This window comes from Canis lupus, chromosome 11 (genome assembly GCF_048164855.1).
Source record: "Canis lupus baileyi chromosome 11, mCanLup2.hap1, whole genome shotgun sequence".
Classification (NCBI taxonomy): Eukaryota; Metazoa; Chordata; class Mammalia; order Carnivora; family Canidae; genus Canis; species Canis lupus.
The window spans coordinates 71,846,895-71,865,800 of NC_132848.1; the positions used below are offsets into that span (position 1 = coordinate 71,846,895).

Consider the following 18,906-nt stretch of genomic DNA (forward strand, 5'->3'; position numbering starts at 1 on the left):
GGAGGCGGGGCAGCTTTCAAAGGCGCCCTCCAATCTGCACAGCTTCATCATTTCCTGCTTCTAATTTTCACCGAATAACCTCAGGCCACCTTGAGATCCTAGGAGTCCATGGAAGACCCAAATCAACAGCGAGTTCTGGGGTATACAACTGCATGCAATGTCTCCTTCTGGGGATCCCTGGGTGGCTCAGCCGTTTGGCACCACCTTTGGCCCAGGGCCTGATCCTGGGGTCCCGGGATCGAGTCCTGATCGGGCTCCCTGCATGGAGCCTGCTTCTCCCTCTGCCTGTGTCTCTGTCTCTCTTTCGCTCTCTCTCTGTGTCTCGTGAATAAATAAAATCTTAAAAAAAAAGAAGAAGAAAAGTGCCAAAGCTGAGAGCGGGGGGCTCCACCGACCGCAGTCAGCTGACATTTCAAACCGTCCAGTGTCCCACACTCCAATAACCCCGGCCGGTACTTCCTACTGCGGGCCTCTGGGCTTCACTTTCCCGTCTGTGAAATGGGCATGGTAAGGCCTCCGGCACCGCCGGCGAGGACCTCAGGCGGGTGCGCGCTTGGCCCGGGGCACCGCTGCCCTGGTCGCGGGCTGGGCTGCCGGGGGCCGGGCAGGGGGGCGGCGCGGGGGCCTGTGGCGGGCGGCGGGGTCCTGCTGCCTCCCCAGGGTCTCGGGTCAGAGCCGCCCTCGGCACAGAAACTTGGAAGGGCTCTGGGGAAAGGGAGGCTGGGGGGCCGCCCCGGTCCTGCCACCTGTCGGTGAGTGTCGGCGCGGGCGGCCCGGCTCCCGGCTCCCGGCTCCCGGCTCCCGGCTCCAGGCTCCCCGCCCGGTGCTCGGCGGCTTCCCCGGCCTGGATCCCCGCCGCCCCCGCCCCGGCTGCGCCCGGCGACACCGGGAGGCCGCGGCTCCGTCTGCGCGCTGGGGGGCGGGGGCGCGGGGGGCGCACGAGAGGGCACGGGGGGGGCGCGGGGGGCGCACGGCGGGGCGCGGGGGGCGCACGGCGGGGCGCGGGGGCCGACGCGGGTCGGGCAACTGGCTCTGCGGGGCTGAGCCCCGGGCACCTGCGGCGAGCGAGCCCCGGCGCCCGAGCCGCGCCCACGAACCCGGCGGGGGCTGCGACCCGACCCCACCCCGACCGCGACCCCGACCCCGGCCCGGCCCCGGGCCCCGCGTCCCGCCTGCCGCCGAGGGCGAGCTCCGAGGGCGGCCGCACCGCTCCGCCGCGGCTCCGGGAAGTTGGCCCTTCCCCGCCCGCGCAGCCCCGGACGCCGGCCCGCGGCAGGGGGGTCCCGGGGCCCGGACTCAGGGCGGAGGGCGCGGGCGCTCGCTGCACCCGCCGTGGGCAGCCGGGGACCCGCGGGGGGGCAGGTGCAGGGGGCGCCCAGGTGCGGGGGGGCAGGTGCGCGGGGGGGGCGCGGGCCGGGGCGGGGGGCGGGGGGCGGCGGGTTGGCGGGTTGGCGAGGCCACGGTGCCCGCCCCGCCGCGGATTAAAGTTGAGGCGGACGCACCGGCCCGGGCCCCGCCGCCCCCGCCGCCCCCGCCGCCCCCCGCCCCGCGCGGCCCAGCCCGGCCCCCGGCCCCGGCCCCGCGACCCCGCGACCCCGGCCCGGCCCGGCGGAGGGGGGGGAGGGGCGGGGGCGGGGCGGGGCGCGGGGCGGCAGGTGCGGGGGGCGGGCAGCTACGTACCCAGCGCGAGCAGGGCGAGCCGTCCGGCCGAGGGCACCATCTTCCGCGGCGGCGGCTGCAGCGCCCGGCCTCCCGCCCACCTGCGGTGCCAGCCCGAGTGGCGGAGCGGCGCCGCGCTGCGGGGAAAAAGGCGCCGGCGAGGCAAGGCCGGCCCCCGGCGCGGGCGGGCGGAGGCAGGACCGGGCGCTCTCCGCGCCGCTCCCCTGCCCTGGCGCGCGGCCGGCGGGCGGAAACGGGGCGGCGGTTGCCGTCGGCTCCCCACCCCCCGCGACCCGGCCGCGCGGACCCCCTCCCGCCCGCCTGGGGCGCCCCCACGGGCCCGGGGCGGGGGCGGGGCGGGGCGGGGCGGGGCGGGGCGAGCGGGACGTGGGAGCCCCGCGGCGGGAGCAGGAAGCGCCGACCTCAGACCTCAGACCCCGCCTCGGAGCCGCCGCGCCGTGCGGGGGGGGGGGCGCTGCGGGCAGGGGTGCTGCGGGCGGGGGCGCTGCGGGCGGGGGCGCTGGGGGGGCGCTGCGAGGGGTCTGTGGGCAGGGGCGCTGCGGGCGGGGACGGTGCAGGGGGTCTGCGGGCAGGGGTGCTGTGGGCAGGGGTGGGGAGCAGGACCCGCGGCGGGACCCGAGAGCTTGGCCGTCGCCTGCTCACACTCGGCGGGAGGCGGGTCTCCCCAGAGCCCAGCAGAGAATTTGCGCCGCCCGGTCTCCCAGCTCGCCCCATCCCGGTGGGGAGGTCGTGACCGCAGGGACGCGCGGCCACAGCACAACAGCACAGCGTTAAGAGCAGCCGCCTGAAAAAAAAAAAAAAAAAAAAAAAAAAAAGAGCAGCCGCCTGTCGCCTACAGGGCCTGGGCTCCGTCGTGAGGAGGGTCCCTCAGGGGTCCCTGGTCCCACACCATGACTGCTGCCCCAGCGCACCCAGCCCAGCCCGCCAGGGGAGAACAGGGTAGCGCAGCAAGGGGACCCAGACGGGGGCTGCTGGGGCAGCAGCCGCCTGGGTGGCCCTTTGGGGATATGTGGCTTGAAATCTGGGCAAGTGGAGACAGTCTGGGTAGAGAATGGAAGACCCATGGGTTTCTTGGGGACTAGCCCAGGTTCCCTGAGGACGGGCCATAGGGGACACTATGCCCCCAGGAAGTGACCCATCTTCTCGGATGCCCCAAGCTGAGGTACCACCTCTCCTCTCTCGCCGCCTCCAGCCTGGCTGCTTAGGGTGGACCCACTTTCTTTGGGGGGTGAGGGAATCCCTTGCTGTTTTCCTGGCCTAAAACTTGGACTCTCACCGTTGAGTCTTGTTAAGTTTGTTTCATAGGAGCAGAGGGGCCTCGTTTCAAAAAGGACACATCGGGCCATCGGCCTCAACATTTGGGCCGGAACAGCGGTGCTGGAAGAGGCCTTCGGAAACGACTGCTTTCCAGGTCTCCGTCAGAGGACACCTTGCTGTCCCTCCTGCCCTTGACAGTCTGCAGCGAGAGGTGTGCGGGGAGTCCTGCGGCACGTCTTTTCCAGAGTCCCCACCGCCGGCCCAGGGAGCACCCCCCGCCCCCCGACGCCTGCAGGGCCCACCTCCTGGCTGCTGCTGCCCTGTTGGGGGGCTCTTCTGCCTCCTTCCCAGGCTAGCCAGCCCGGTTCCGGGAGGGGGGACGTCAGTCCTCACTGCCCTTGTCCTGTTCTCCGGGCCGCCCAGCGAGGCCTGCTCCCTGCCGGGATGCGCTCAAGTCCACTCTGGCTGCCAGCCTGCTGCCCAGCCTGGCAAGGGGCGGGTTCAGCAGCCTCGCCTTCTCTGGCCGCTGCCCGCGCGCAAAGTCGTGGGTGGGGGGAAGTAGCAGCACAATCAAACCCATGAGCTTGTCCCCTTCGGGACTATAAAATCTTTTTAATCAAGAGATAATTTGGTATCTAGTAAACTACAGAGTACTCCAATCAAAGTACATCCAGTGCTTTGAAATCCTTAATTCTCCGCCAACGTGTTCAAGAGCCAGTCCGCATCCACGGTTTTATGAACCATTCAGCTCACTCATGTCGAACAGATCATCAGCATTTTCTTACAAAACATCTTGGTGAACTGAATTGAGATAATTTTTGAACATTTATTTATAGAGCTATGAGGAATCCTGATATCCTAACATGCGAACACCCTGCCTTGGGATCTTCTAGATCTCATTCAATCCTCCCAACAACAATCCTCAACAACAAGATGGATTCCATCGTCCTTATCTTCCTTTTATTTGAAAATGAGACCTAGAGCGTTTAGCAACCCGGAGTTGCAAGGCCGGCAAGTGGCAGAGCCTGACCTAGAAAGCACGAGGAGCTGGTTCCAAGGCCGATGTGCTGGCTTCTTTGCTAAGCTGCCTCAGTTTCCACACTTTTAAGAAGGATGATATTGGACTCATTGGGTTGATGTGGGGACTAGGCGCAAGCATTCATCTGCATGCTTAGCGCAGTATCCCTTATCAAAAGTTATAGTCATCGGGGCGCCCGGGTGGCTCAGTGGTTGAGAGTCCGCCTTCGGCTCAGGGTGTGACCCTGGGGTCCCGGGATCGAGTCCCACATCAGGCTCCCCGCAGGGAGCCTGCTTCTCCCTTGGCTTGTGTCTCTGCCTCTCTGTGTGTCTGTAATGAATAAATAAAATCTTTTTTTTAAGAAGTTACAGCTGTTGTTTAAAGAAAATCTCTCTCAGTGGAAATACCGTTCCTCTCTCTCAATTTGCTGGCATTACCCTTATTTTATCATTTCCGTATCGTGCCTTTGCTCGCGCCTGCTGTGAGCGTGTGTGTATGTGTGAGTGCGAGCGTGCCTTCCTATGGGGTCGTTTCACAGCTTCCTCAGGAACGATGAATTTAGTTTCTCAGCCTGTAAAAGGAATGATGGGGGAGGGGATTTCAGGATGCCATTTAAAGTCAAGAAATCCTTTTCCCCCAAGGACGGCGTGATGTTTCCGTGTGTCAGCAGCGTGGACTACGACGCCGGCTGAGCTGAGTGGAGTTCTGGCGCTCTGCGCCTCGCGGCGTGGCAGCTGTCTCGCCAGGCCCTGAAGGTGCCTGTGGTACCCGAGGAACATGTGGCCTTCGCTCTAGGAGTACGCCTGGGCCGCGAGCTCGAGCACGGCCCCTCCTGTGCCAAGCCAACGTCAGCCTCTCCTCCCTGTGCGCACAAGAGAGCTGGTGGTGTTCTCAGGCTGGTAACATCCCACTGTCCGTTTTCCCTTTCTTTCCGTCTACATACGTGTTACGGGGCCTGTGTTTAAGGAGTCACCCCCCTTGGCTGCAATGAGCCTCTCCCTCTCTCCTGACTCATCTGGGAAGTGACTGGGGCCGCAAGCCTCGGAGTCTTTCCTGAATGATTCAAGCCAGCTGAGCTTACTGTGGAGCTCGGCAGTTACCCAACATGCTGGTGAGTAAATGGCCTGGACGTTCTTTTTTATTTTTTTGGATTTGATTCCTTTAAAAAAAAAATTACGTACATTCAATTTGCCAACATATAGTATAACACCAGTGCTCACCCCATCACGTGCCCTCCTCTGCGCCCGTCACCCCGTCAACCCATCACCCCATCCCCCCGCCCGCCTCCCCTTCTGCAACCCTTTGTTTCCCAGAGTCCGGAGTCTCTCATGGTTTGCCTTCCTCTCTGATTTTTCCCACTCAGTTCCCCTCCTTTACCGTATGGTCCCTTTCACGATTTCCTATATTCCACCATGAGTGAGACCCTAGGATGACTGTCCTTCTCTAACTGACTTAGGTCACTCAGCCTCATGCCCTCCAGGTCCGACCCCGGCGCAGCACCCGCGGGTGTTCATCCTTTCTGAGGCCGCTCATGGTGCACTGTGTGTACAGACCAAGCTTCTGCATCCGCTCACCCTCCCAGGACCCCGAGGCTCCTCCGCAGTGTGGCCCCCGAGGACACTGCCGCTGCCAACACCGGGGGCGGGTGTCCCCGCGTTTCACTGCATCTGTGTCTTTGGGGTGAATGCCCCGCAGGGCAGTGGCCGGGTGGGGGGAAGCCCTCCGTCCAACCTCTTGAGGACCCGCGGCGCTGCTTGGGCCTGGACGTTCCGAGGGAGGAAGCTCGGCTGCGGGGCCACAGCGCCGTTGGGGGCGATTCCTGCAGACACGCTGCCCCGAGCAAGGCGGCTTGGGGCCTCCCGCGGTGGCAGCAGCGGTCGGGGGCACCGGCCCGAGGTGACCGACTGGAGACCTGTGCTTGGGGGGGGTCTGCTGGGTCAGGGGGTCCAGGAGCACACGGCAATGCCCGGGAGGCGTCTGCGGCCTCCGCCGTCAGTCTAGCGCTTGCCTCTAAGCCCAGGAAATCGGAGCCTCGTCCTCGTCCGCGGTCCCCGCCCGCAGGTCGGCGGGGCTGCCTCGTCCCTCCGCGGCCCGGGGCGTCACGGTCTACACCGCCGCGGGGGCTCCGGGCGCCGCACCCCGACGCACACACGCGCCCTCCGGGGGGCCCAGGCCGTGACCCCGGGTCCCAGGTCGAGTCCGCGGCGGCCCCGGGAGCCCGCGGCGCCCTCCGCCCGCGTCGCGGCCTCTCCCTGCGCCTCGCCTGGGCCCCGGCGCCCCGCGGCGTCCTCCCCGGGGGCGCCCAGTCGGACGAAGAACCCCGGGAATTCGCCTCGAGCTCGAGGGAAGGACACACGGACTTGCGGGGACGAGACCCGGGAGCTGGAAGAGCGCAGCCGCCGGCGGTAGGGCTCCCCGGGGCACCCCGAGGGGCGGGGGCTGCGGGCAGGGCCGGCGAGGGGCGGGGAGGAGGGGGGAGGAGGGGAGGGGGAGGGGGGAGGGCAGGGAGTGGGGAGGAAAGGGGGGAGGGGGACCGCGGGGGGGAGGGGAGGGGGGAGGGGGAGGGGGACCGCGGGGGGGAGGGGAAGGGGAGGGGGGAGGGGGACAGAGGGGGGGGAGGAGGGGGGGACCCTGGGGGGGAAGGGGATGGGGAGGAGGGAGGGGGACCGCGGGGGGGGAGGGGATGGGGAGGGGGAAGGGGGAGGGGGACCGCGGGGGGGGGGGAAGGGGATGGGGGAGAGGGACAGCGGGGGGGGGGAAGGGGATGGGGAGGGGGGAGGAGGGGAGGGGAGGAGGAGGACAGGGAGCGGGGAGGAAGGGGGAGAGGGACCAAGGGGAGGGGCGCAAGGGGATGGGGGAGGGGGAACCGCAGGGGGGAGGGGATGGGGGGAGGCTCGCGGGCAGGCGGTTGTCCTCCCAGGGCCGTGGTCCTTGAAGGCCTCCCCCCGCCCCGGGCGGCCGCAGGGGCTGCGCCTCCAACGAGCATCAACCGCCCCGCGGGGCCGCAGAAGGCCACTGACCTCTGGACACCGGGACACGTGGTCTCTGTGACCCCCGCCGTGACCCCGCCGTGACCCCGCCGTGACCCCGGTGGCGTGGCCGGCCCGGCTCTCCGCGGCTGCCTCCGCCCCTCCGCCCGGTAAGAGCAATGTCGGGGGGGGGGGGGGGGTCCCCGTCAGGCCTCTGGGTGGGGGAGGAACCGCTCCCCGGGCCGCCGCGGGGGCCGCCGCCCTCCTTCCGTCGGGGCCGAGGTGCCGGGACACCGTCCTGCGCCCGGGGGAGCCGAGGGGAGCCCGGCGGCGCGGGGAGAGTCGGGCAGGCCTCGATCCCGCGACCCGGGGTCACGCCTGGGCCTGAGGGCCGCCCCCCCCCCCCCCCCCCCGCCGGGCGCCCGGAGACGACGCCTGAGGGGAGACCCGCGGGGCAGCTGCGGCCCGGCCGCGCCCTCACCTCGAGGCCCGGGCTCCGTGGAGGCGGAGGACGGCGGAGCCGCCGACCGCCCTCACCTGGTCCGGCTGCGCCGAGGAGCCGCCGGCGGTTCTCGTCCGCGGCAGACGCGCGCACGGATCCAGACCCTTGGAGGAAGTGTCAGAGTCCGAGGGAACCGCCAGGAGCGAAGCCCGGACGCTGGATGGGCGCAGGGAGCACGGAGGCATCTGGGCTCCCACCGAGCGTTGGCAGTTTTAACTCACCTTTTAGAAGACAAAATACAACGCGGGGCTTTTAAGGGCCGCACTCGGCGCTGCTACAAAAATCAAAAAACAGAAGAAAAAATAAATGCAAAACAGACGCCTGAGCGGCTCAGCGGTGGAGCGTCCGCCTTCGGCTCAAGCGGTGACCAGGGTCCCGGGATCGAGTCCCGCGTCGGGCTCCCTGCGTGGAGCCTGCTTCTCCCGCTGCCTGGGTCTCTGCCTCTCTCTGGGTCTCTCAGGAATAAACAAATTAAAATCTTAAACACACACACACACGCACACAACTGCCCTGTCTATGCCAAGTAAAAGAAATCTGATGAGATAATATCATTACGAGAAAATGAAAATTTGCACCAAAAAAAAAAAAAAGGAGTATATAAACAGGATTATTTTGGCAAAAACCATTAGAGATCTAGGAGAACTACAGGACAAATTATGACCCATTTGTGTGGCCGAGGTCACCTTCGTGGCTCCCGTGGAAGCGTGTTCCCGGTTACCCGTGGCCGTGTACCGTCGCCTCCCACCCTGGGCCACGTGCTTGCTCAGTTCAGTGGGACTTTAGTCAACAGGGTGGTATCGGCAGAGACTTAGAAACGCTCCCGTGCATTGGAGCTCGCTCTCCTGGAACGCTTCTGCCCTCGTGGGAGAGGCAGCGCAACGCGTCTCCTAGAGGACGGGAGGCCGCACGCAGCAGGACCAAGCCGCCGTTCCTTGGCCCAGCGCCGGCCGGTCCGCCAGCCGCATTCGCTGTGACAGCGGAACCAGGCAACTCACAGAACCCTGACAAAGAATCAAATGTCACTGTTTTAAACCATAAATTTTGGGCTGGTTTGTTACGCAGCGATAGATAATGGCTGTGTTTTATGAAGCCTGAACGTCTCTTTCTGCCTGTGGTACCCGAAAACGGTAAACATTAGGTGAAGTCAGGATGAATTCGAATAGTTTATCTAATACAATTAATCTAATACATACAGAGCAAGGTGTCCTGTTCTGCAAATATGAATACATTCCTTTCCAGTATCCTTAGAAGACATTTAAGGATCCGTTGTATGCCGACCCTCCAATGAAACCTTAACAAATTCCAAGAAGGAAAAACTGTTTAGGCTACAGTCAGTAACTGTAATACAATTAGGTTAGAACTTAATAACAAAAGGACAATTTACATACAGTCACTTGGAAATGAAAGGTTTTTTTCCTAAGTTACTGTAGGATCGAAGAGAAAATTAAAATCGTGCTACAAAGTAAGTGATGAAAACAGTTGAGATTCAGCCAAAGCTATGCAAAGAAAAATCTGTAGCCACAAATCTTATTATTAAGAAATAACAAAGTAGGGATCCCTGGGTGGTGCAGCGGTCTGGCGCCTGCCTTTGGCCCAGGGCGTGATCCTGGAGACCCGGGATCGAATCCCACATTGGGCTCCCGGTGCATGGAGCCTGCTTCTCCCTCTGCCTGTGTCTCTGCCTCTCTCTCTCTGTATCTGTCATAAATAAATAAAATATTTAAAAAAAAAAGAAATAACAAAGTAAATGAAATAACAATTTAACTGAAATAGAAAATTAAAAAAAAGAGAAATCTAAGGAAGGCAGAAATACAGGGTCACAATTAAGGCACAAATTAATGAATTAGGAAAAGCAAATACCAGAGAATAAATGCAAGAGCATTTTTGAGAAGAATAGTAAAAGCATGGCAAGACCAGTCGTGAAGAGTGAAGAGGAAACATGTACGGTGTTGCGGATGAGAAGTAGGATAGAACATACGCAGAAGAGATTTCTTATTTATGAGAATATAGTATGTGTAACTCAATGAATTTGAAAAATCTCACTGAAATGATTCACTTTTCTACACAGATGTAAATGCCAAATTGGCTTAAGAAGTAGAAACTGGAAAAGACTAAGAATCAGAGGAGAAAAGGAAAAATTGTCAGATAATTACTCCATGAAAGGTGCCTGTTCCACAGTCATAAAGTGTATTTCTCTTAGTTCTTGCGTAATCTAATGTCCTTGCTGTTTAAAACGGCCCAGAACATAAAAGTGGATAGAAAGCGTCCCAATTCAGTCTTTCTTTCCATTTTTTTTAAAGATTGATTTATTTATTTTAGAGAGGAAGAAGGGGGAGGGGCCAAGGGCGAGGGAGAGACAGTCTCTGGCTGACCCAGCCGACCTGTGGCTGGATCTCAAGACCCTGGGATCGGCACTTGAGCCCGACTAAGAAGGGGGTGCTATAACGGCCTGCGCCACCCAGGCACCCCACCCAGTTCAGTATTTCAAATTAAAGTAACCCTGGTATCTCAGACTAACAAAAGTAGTAAAAATAAACAAAAAGAAGGTGAAAAACCAAGCTACAGACCCATCTGACTTGAGAGCACAGATGAAAAAAGGTAGATAAAATGCTAGCACGTCAGATTCACAACATTATTTAAACCAATTTACTACGACCCGAGCACCTGGGTGGGTCAGCGGAGGAAGCAGCCGACTCTCGATCTCAGCTCAGGTCTTGATCTCGGGGTTGTGAGTTCGAGCCCTGTTTTGGAGCATGGAGCTTACTTAGCAAAAAAAAGAACGAACAAACCAAAATACGCAATTTCCTGTGACCAAGCAGAATTTATTCTGGTAATTCAGGCAATATTTTATCAAGGTAAATAATTACCTTTTATTTTTTTTTAGAATTTTTTTTTTTTTTTTTTAGTCTATGATAGTCACACAGAGAGGGATAGAGAGAGAGAGAGAGGCAGAGACACAGGCAGAGGGAGAAGCAGGCTCCATGCACCGGGAGCCTGACATGGGATTCGATCCCGGGACTCCAGGATCGCGCCCTGGGCCAAAGGCAGGCGCCAAACCGCTGTGCCACCCAGGGATCCCAATAATTACCTTTTAAATTGAGATATAATGGACATATAACACGTTAATTTTAGCTACATGACATAATGATTCAATATTTGTATATGGTGCAAAATGATCACCACAAGGTGTCTAGTTAACACACGTCCCACGTGTAATTAGACATCTTTTTCACATTTTAAAATCAAAGATAAAATATAGTTATCTCTATAGTTATGGGAAAATTTCTTAGTTAACTAGAAATAGGCTACTTCACTAGCATAAGGAATACCTGTGTCAAATGGGCACCGATAAAATCCTTAATTTGCAGCTTTAGAAGCATTCCTGTTAGCAGGCAGGAAGCAACCAACGATGCAAATGAACGTTCTTGGTACAATTCGGTTTGGTGGTGGAGGACTTTAAGGTTTTTGGTACTCATTAACTTTCCACATTCTTTCTTTTTTTTCTTTCCGAAGATTTTATTTATTTATTCATGAGAGACACAGAGAGAGGCAGAGACCCAGGCAGAGGGAGAAGCAGGCTCCATGCAGGGAGCCTGACGCGGGACTCGATCCCAAGACCCCGGGGTCACGGTCTGGGCCAAAGACAGACGCTGAACTGCTGAGCCCCCCCCCGCCCCCCCCCCCCCGCCCCGCGCCCCTTCCCCATTGTTTCTGCGGGTTTGCACTAATCCCTTCACCGCACCACAGATCTGCTCTATTCTTGGGCCCGCCCGCCCCAGGCTTTACATTCTCTGTCACTAATCTGTCTCTCTCTGTCCCCCAACTGCTTTGCATTATTTTAGCTTCGTAGTAGGTTCTTACGCGTATTTTAACCCTCCCCCCCACCCCCATGCACACACGAGATAGGACCCCAACTGCCCTACAGAAAAGTTCAACAACTGAACGCTCCCACCAGTTGTGTGGGAAGCGGGTTCCCCTATTCGGTATTTCCCCAGCCAAGTCGGTAGAAATCATCAGTTCTGGGGTCACATGTACGTTTTGCAGAGACTCTGCTGTAAACTGTGAGGCGTCTTCCCCGCGCTTCCGCACTGCTCTGCTGTACTACGTCCATACCTACGTCTGCCTACGTTCACAGGCCGAGTTCTTCGAGTGGACAGGCTTCCTGAGGCTACGCAAGGACCCGGGTTAGCAGCAGCTGAAATGAGCATTCATCGACGTTCATTGCACCACGTCTCACACTGGAGTCTTTCATCCAGTTGCCGTGTCCGGGGGATTCTTCACAACGCATCCCTAGCCGGTGTGCAGGAGCCACGTGCCGGCCGGCCCCGAACACGGCGGGATCCGCGCGAGGAGAAGCAGACCAGGCCGTGGGGGCGCAGCCCTGGTTTCTTTCAGAGAGGAAGGCAGTGAAGGCGGTTTGGAGGGATTCGGGGTGGCGGGGAAAGCCAGGGGGGTCTCTCCTTTCTTGTCGCGGTGGAGATGATCGCGGGGTGGCGGCGGCTGAAGAGTGAACACCAACTGCGGGCGCCACAGCCATGGTGGCAGGAATCAGGCCCCATGGCTCCAGGGACACAGGGCCCCAGTGTGCGCCGGGCCTGTGATGGGCCCGTCTGCGCTCCGCGGACAAGGGCCCTGTGTCTGCCACCGTCCGACACAAAGGACAGAGGTCCCCTGTTTACTTTGGATTAGAAGCGTTCAGATGAAGGACAGCAAAAACATTTGAGTTTTCCCACTTCTCAGCTTCTTACAAAAAAAAGCAAATTGTAGTGAATCGGGGACTTTTTGGCATCTTCCCTGAATAAAAATCAATCACGCTGGATGGCTGAGGGGAGTCGTAAAGAGCTTCCTTGTTTGTTTATTTATTTATTTATTTTCGATTTATGGGGCTTAAAAGCTAAGAAGTGGCAGTGACTGAGTAGGCACCTCAATCGTCCATTCATTTCCCACGAAATGGGGCATTCCCAGTGCCTTGGTCAGCTGGAACAAGTGACCTTTGACCTTTTGCAACAAGCCCAGCATAGGCTGGGAGTACCCACAGACTCGGGGCCACGGCCCGGCCTCCTTCCCTTCCGCCCCTCGTCCCTCTTCCCTTCAGCTCCTCGTCCAATCCCCGTCTCTTGGGGAGGCCTGCAGAAGTGTGGAGGGCTTCTCGGGCAACGGACTCTTTACACCGTAAAAGCCAAGATGCTTCTGCATCAAAAGGCTGCGAGACTGCGGGGCCTGGGCTCCGAAGGCCGCAGTCACACGGCTCGAGTGGCACGGGCTTTCGTAGTTTCTGGGTTCGGATCCCAGTCCTGGCACTACCGAGCCAAAGCTTCCCGAGCCTTCCCACGTGCTGACTCTCTCACCGTACCCCGGGGATACCCTGCCCCTCGGCGCGGAGCCCTTGATGCGGCCGGAGCCAGACGAGGGGTACTCAGAGCCTGACGCCTGGCTCGGGACGGTGGTGCGGCACCCGGCATGCCTTGCCCTGGCGAAGCCCCGCTTCGGGGGACCGAGGTGTCCGGCCTGACGCTGGCTTGTTCTCGAGAAGCCACTGCAGTATCAACAACAAAGGGGGACGGAGAGCCCCACCGGAGGGGCTTCTGCGCCGCACATCCGTCCCGGCCTCAGAGTCTGACGGGCCCTCTGGACGTGTGAGACCGAGAAGGGCCACCGTGATGGCAGGTGACCCCACCACCTTGTGCGCGGTGTGCCAACGAGCGGTAGGTGCGGAGGGAAAGGTGAGAAAGGTGAGGCTAGCTCATACCCGTGTAATCGTCCCCTGCCTGCCTCTGACATCATATCTCAAGTGACACCCGCTTGTCACGCGCCAGATCCGGAGAATTCCTCAGTCAGCTCCTGCAGGGACGCTCTCTGGAGCCTGGGCCCTCCGACCCCCAGCAGGGCCGGTGCCCACTGCTCCGGGGCCGCCGAGCTGTCAGCGGCCCCCGCGGGAGCGGAGAAGAAGAGCAAGCCAGTGGGTCTCGAGACGTAGCTGAGATCGCACTGAGCCATTCGGCCGCACGTCACGAACTTCTCAGCGTTCCAGGGGAGACGGAGCATTTCTCCCTACGATGGGGAGATGAGCTATTTCTAGAACAGAAGTGACTCCTCTGAGAAATAACCGGAAGGCACGGTCAGTAACAGGTCGTTTGGAGGTCTGCGCGACACGTCACCACGGCCGTTTCTCTGGCTGTAGACCAGCTCCAGAACCTTCTGTTGGTCCTCCCGGCCCTGCCTCTGCCCTGCCCCTCTGGCCGCCCGCGCCCCACGGCGCCGACCTCCGCCCTTTGCCCTCACTCGGCCTTGTCCCGCCGCCTCCCGCCGGCCACCGGCAACGGGACGCGGGGAGCTTTCCGGTGACTGCACACGTAGTTCCGACGGGTGAGGTCTTGGATGCTGCCCTCGGTCTTAGGACAGTATGTCAACATTTTATTTATTGGTTTTAATCTACATTTAGTTGGCCTTTGTGCACACGGGATTCACTTCGTTTTTTCCCCTGGGAGCGCGCATGTCCTTCTCCACTAACCACGGTAACAGGAGTCCTGGCCTGAGGGGTACTCTGTGCTGCCGTTCTACTTCTTACTCTCATGTGGCTGGATCTCTGGTTTTTAATAGATTTAATTTAATTTTAATACACGTTTACAAATACAGTAGGAAAGAGCTCAGCACAACCGGGTTCCTGCCGGTGACCCAGCCTTCACCTGCGTCCTGAGACCGCATCCTGCATCGAAGAACGAGTGTGTCTGCCTCCGGTAGCTCTCGCCCGATCCTTGACTTAGGTATCACGACGATCTGGCCGGCTGGCTAGCACGGGCTTCCTGATGCCAGACAGGAATCTGCCAAGTGACCTGCTTCTCCAGTTGGGCGAGACCTTGGAATTCCCCCGGACGGGACCTCCTAGGAGGGACAGGTTCTGCGGTATCGCTGTTGGATCACACCGAGTAAGATAACCAACATCTCGCGCTCGTGCTACTGCTTACACAGAGCTTCCGAATAATTAGCTCACTTGATCCTTACCTCAACCTTGTGTGGTGAGCTGCGGGTGTAGCCCTGTCTCATAGACGTACTACCAAGACCCCGGGGGACTGGGGGGTTTGTCGGGGTCACACAGCCAGGAGGAGTCGAGGCGAGCATCCGAATCTTGGCCCCTGAGTTCCAAGTCCAGGGCGTGGCCCAGAGTGGGCTCGGTACACATTTGCCCTCCTCCTGTACCCTCCACAAGCTAAATGAAAGTCACTGCTTCTCTCTTACAGGCCGTCCCTCCCTCCAGGCGAGGGCGTGACCACCACCAGGACCCTCAGCAAAGAGGAATTAAAGACATGGTCCTCTTGTGACCTTAATTATTCAGATCTCAGAACTTTCTTGGCCTCTTTGGATTTTCCCTGCCAGCTCAGCTGATGAGACTGCTGTTTTATGTAATACCTGCATGAAAAAGAAAGGAATTCCCCCCGTTTTTCACAGAAATGACAGTTGGGCATCATTGTCACAAAATAATAGAAATGTTAGCAACCAGATTCACATGAGGACTAAGTGGCCCCCATGAGTCACATTGACTCTCATATTCCACTTTGTCCTTTCTATAGTTTTCTGGGTAACAGAGAAAGCTTTTTCTTTCCAAGTAACAGTGGGATTGGCAAAATTGGCAATGAAGTTGAAACTTGGAACCAAATTAGAGAAGATGGATCGTATGTAAAAGGGCTGATGAAAATGTGAAACTAGGGGAAAAAAAAAGAAAGAAAATGTAAGACTTGGCTGCTTTATTTGTGGGGGCTCAAACTGGGAAAGGTTAAATACCATAATTTTTCCATTTGTTTGGCATTTTGATTCTGAAAAGAAAGCTGGCTTTGCCCATTTTTTATTCCTAAAAACTTATTTTAAAAACGAGAGAGAGAAAGGAACAATTAAAAAAAAACAATAAACCAACCTTAGAACATGACAGCCACGAGCAGCTAGCTGGAGCAGCAAGTGACTAAGGGCGCGAGGAATGACGAGCATGCCTTCCTCTGGGAGGGGCTCCACCTGCGCGGCTCTTCGCACACAGGAATCTCACCCGCAGACACGTTCTCACACGTATGATGGTGGTGAATGATTTGAAAGAAATTGAAGGCAGAACAAAGAAGAGCCTGGAACACGTTTAATGATTTACCTGTAGATCATTCTGAACAACCTAAAATTTGGGAGACCTCTCTGGGTGCCTTGCCGCTTACACAACTCAGCTAGGAAGCAAGAGCCAACACCTGTTTCCTTGGGAATGTCTCCAAAAGTTCCAGGAAGGTAAGAAATATCTCAACACGAGATTTAGTTGAAGTAGCCCAACTCGCCAAGCCATGATCATAATCAAAAGTTCATCCTTCCAATTCATCAATAGACTTCTCACCCGCAACAACATTCTCAGAACACACACAGACTCTGCCCCCACCCCACCCCCCGCCCCCGCGCCCTTCCATGCTACTGAGTCTAAAACTTTCCTAGTTAACTCCTACTCCCTTTCCTGGCTCAGCCTAAATGTCCTCCAGGCAGGCTCCTGTTTGCTCAGACACGGTCAAGGCCACCCGTGGACTCTGCTAGTACCGTGCCGGCTTCTCAAGGGCGCTCCTAGTATTTCCTTTGTTCCCATCTCAGGGTGTTTTATCTGACCCCGAAGTGCAGATACTGACGCCCTTCCATGCTTCCCCACCCCTCACTAGGTCTCTTGGGCTCCCAAGCCAAAGTGGACTTTGGAACCATGAGGGATTGGGGCTGAAGGCTCTCCGTCTCCCAACGTGGGCTCTTCGGTGGCCTTTCGTGGTCAGGAGAGAATGGAACGTCAGAAGAATGGACTGCCGCTGCAGGGGCACGCGGGTCAGGATACGGGGCCGCCAAAGTGGGAGCCATCCGGCCTGAGCTATGGGCCCTACCCTGTTTTCCTGGATGGCATCAGCTCCAGGGTAGCAGGAACCACCAGGGTGAACCTCAACAACCTGGGCACGTGGATTCTTAAGCAATATTTAATTTGACGTAGGAGAAGTAGAGGGGTCTTTTAGCTAAATTCATGACCATTATACTCACACCACAATTACAATTACACAAGGACTTCCAAAATTGTCAGTTTTACGTCCACCTTCCCCTTTTGGAAACTTGCATACCTAGCACAGCCTACAATGTGGCCGATTCTCAACCAATGTTCACTGCACAGATAAATGAGTGAATCTTTGAAAAATTCCTCGATCTTCCGATAACACAAACTCCCTTGTTGGAAGCTTTTACCAAAGCAAAATCATAAAACTACCGCCACCCAACATGTTTTTGAGAAGTCTACCTCAGCCCTGCAAGTCTAAAATCACAAATTTTGAAAAAAAAAAAAAAAAAGGGTGTTTTGGTGTTTGGGATTTTTTTAAAGGTAAGAAGAATAGAGACCCTTTTGCTAAGGGTGAGCCCCAGCCCCTCTGCATTAGATATGTTGATGAAGCTCACCCTCTACCTCTGAGGGTCCCCCCAGACCACCCTTTTCTCTTGTGTTTTCCCAACTTTAACCACCTGGTCAAATGCTTGCAAAAGAATAAACCCAGGAAGCAGGCTTGGGAAGCAAGCAGTGGGCACTGCAGCTCTCACCTCGCGGAGAACGTGCTGCGGGGAGGCCTCCACTCTCTGGGGTTTCAACTGGTGGGAAAGGCGGTGGTTCGGTGGTTAGAAAAGCGTCTCCTGAGGGAGGGGAGGTAGGAAGAGGGGTCTTTTTGTGATGAAATCGCGAGTGACATCTGAGGTGTGTGGACAAAATCAGGTCCTGTAGAAATAGCTCATGATACGTGATGAGACAATAGCCCTCTCTGTGGCCTGGACTCTGTTTCCTTACGCCATCCTTGCCCAACCCAAACCAAACAGTCCTATTTCACAGATTTCTGGCAACTTGCCTCTCTCCCTAATGACACACATATAAAAATAGGTAGCCACCGAGAAGTGACTTCTAGCTTTAAATGCCATTTAGCCAGCAGCGAATGAGACGGCCCAACTTTTTTTTTAAATGATATTTATGAAAATGAAGAGGAAGACAAGAACTCAAAAAATACTAGAAACTTCAACCCAATCAATGGTTTAAGTAAATTTAGAAAGCATTTTCATGAATTCTAAAGTGGGACACGTGGGATTGGTGCAAAGCGATGCAGGTAAAATCTCACGCAATAGAGGTCTAGAGGAAGCCAGTTGCCCTACATTTTGTCAGAGACCCGGAGATTCAAGGTCTGTACCTAGTAGAACACGAGGCGGATATTCATGCCATGGAAGTGCTGCTCTTCGAGGATGCTGATGCGGCATCTATTTGGAGGCAGCTCCTCCCAGGAAATAACTGGTCAGGAAGTGTGTGGACACATGGGGGAGGGATGGGAGGAAGGAGAACCAGCAATTTTGTATTATATCCTGGGAGGTGCACTATTTATTCACAAGTTAAGCACAACAGGCAGGGGTGGGGGCAGGAGGCTCACTAATGGCAGTATGCACTATCCACTGTGGGTTTGCAGGTGACTCCTCGGGTGAGACGACTGGAGAATTAGGTGGGGGAACGTGCTGCCTCAGGAGAATGGAGCCACGGCAGGTGCGTGCCTGCCAGAAACTGAAATTTGATCTGGACGCTCTGCGTGCCAGCTCGTACTCCAGGGCTGAAGAGGAGACGCTCATCACACAGTGGACTGAGAATGTGGCCGAGGGCAACACACTTTTGCTCCCTGATGACCAACATCTATCTGGAAAGACCATCTTCGTTCAAGATGAAGGGGAAAAAAACCCAAGTCCTACTGTTTACACCTGAAAATGGGGCATATGTAAAAAATCCTACGGATCAATAGAATTCTGAAGATTCTTGGGAACAACCTATGGTAGAACTAGAAGCAAATTTCAGGAAGGTTAGCACTTCAATAAAATGCAAGAAGACGTGGTATTTCCTAGGGTGATCATTTAATTTATCCTATTTAGAGTGAAAGTGAAGGGCTATTCATAATTCTATCAGTTACAGGGCAGTATCTCTCATGAAAAGAGAGAAAGGCCCCAGAGGCTCCAGTTCCCCGGCGTCCGAGCTCCAGCCATCATCCGACTACGACTGCATGAGACCCCAGGAGCATAGAGCTAAGTCCTGCCTGCATTCCTGACCCACAGGAACAAAAGGATATAGTAAAATAATTATTGTTATATGTCACTACATTGTGTTTTTTTTATTGAGTTATGATTGACATGTAAAAAGTTGTGCATATTCAACGCATACAACTTGGGGCATAAGTGAAACCATCACCGTCATCAGAGCCATAGACATATCCATCACCTCCCAAAGTTTTCTTCCATGTCTGTTAGTAGTAGTAGTAGTAGTAGTAGTAGTAGTAGTATTTATATTATTATATAAAAGTGTGCATGTGTAGTAGGACCACTTAACATAAGATCTACTTTCTTGGCAAATTTTAAGTATAAAATGCAGTATTGTTTTTTTTTTTAAGATTTTATTTATTTATTCATGAGAGACACACAGAGAGTCA

General features: G+C 56.8%; 2 protein-coding genes and 2 long non-coding RNA genes across 4 annotated transcripts in view; 1 reads left to right on the plus strand and 3 right to left on the minus strand.

The window, feature by feature from the left end:
• Positions 1-1,996, minus strand: part of TGFA (transforming growth factor alpha) — a 78,750-nt gene extending 76,754 nt beyond the window's left edge. Inside the window, exon 1 of the mRNA XM_072768740.1 lies at positions 1,681-1,996. Within this exon, the coding sequence (XP_072624841.1) occupies positions 1,681-1,720 (40 nt within the window). The 5' untranslated portion in view covers positions 1,721-1,996. The remainder of the gene's footprint in view (positions 1-1,680) is intronic.
• Positions 1,997-3,516: 1,520 nt separating this feature from the next.
• LOC140600486 (uncharacterized) lies at positions 3,517-6,941 on the minus strand. The gene is made up of 3 exons (XM_072768764.1): positions 6,854-6,941; positions 5,530-6,394; positions 3,517-5,114 (listed from the first exon to the last, which is right to left on the minus strand). The coding sequence occupies exons 1-3, from the start codon at positions 6,939-6,941 to the stop codon at positions 5,033-5,035; spliced, it is 1,035 nt and encodes a 344-aa protein (XP_072624865.1). The 3' UTR covers positions 3,517-5,032.
• On the minus strand, positions 3,517-8,035 carry LOC140600462 (uncharacterized). The gene is made up of 2 exons (XR_012003739.1): positions 7,406-8,035; positions 3,517-4,285 (listed from the first exon to the last, which is right to left on the minus strand). It is a non-coding gene; the product is annotated as an uncharacterized lncRNA (long non-coding RNA).
• A 3,074-nt stretch (positions 8,036-11,109) lies between these two features.
• LOC140600461 (uncharacterized) lies at positions 11,110-18,565 on the plus strand. The gene is made up of 3 exons (XR_012003738.1): positions 11,110-14,352; positions 14,665-15,685; positions 17,905-18,565. It is a non-coding gene; the product is annotated as an uncharacterized lncRNA (long non-coding RNA).
• Positions 18,566-18,906: the final 341 nt, after the last annotated feature.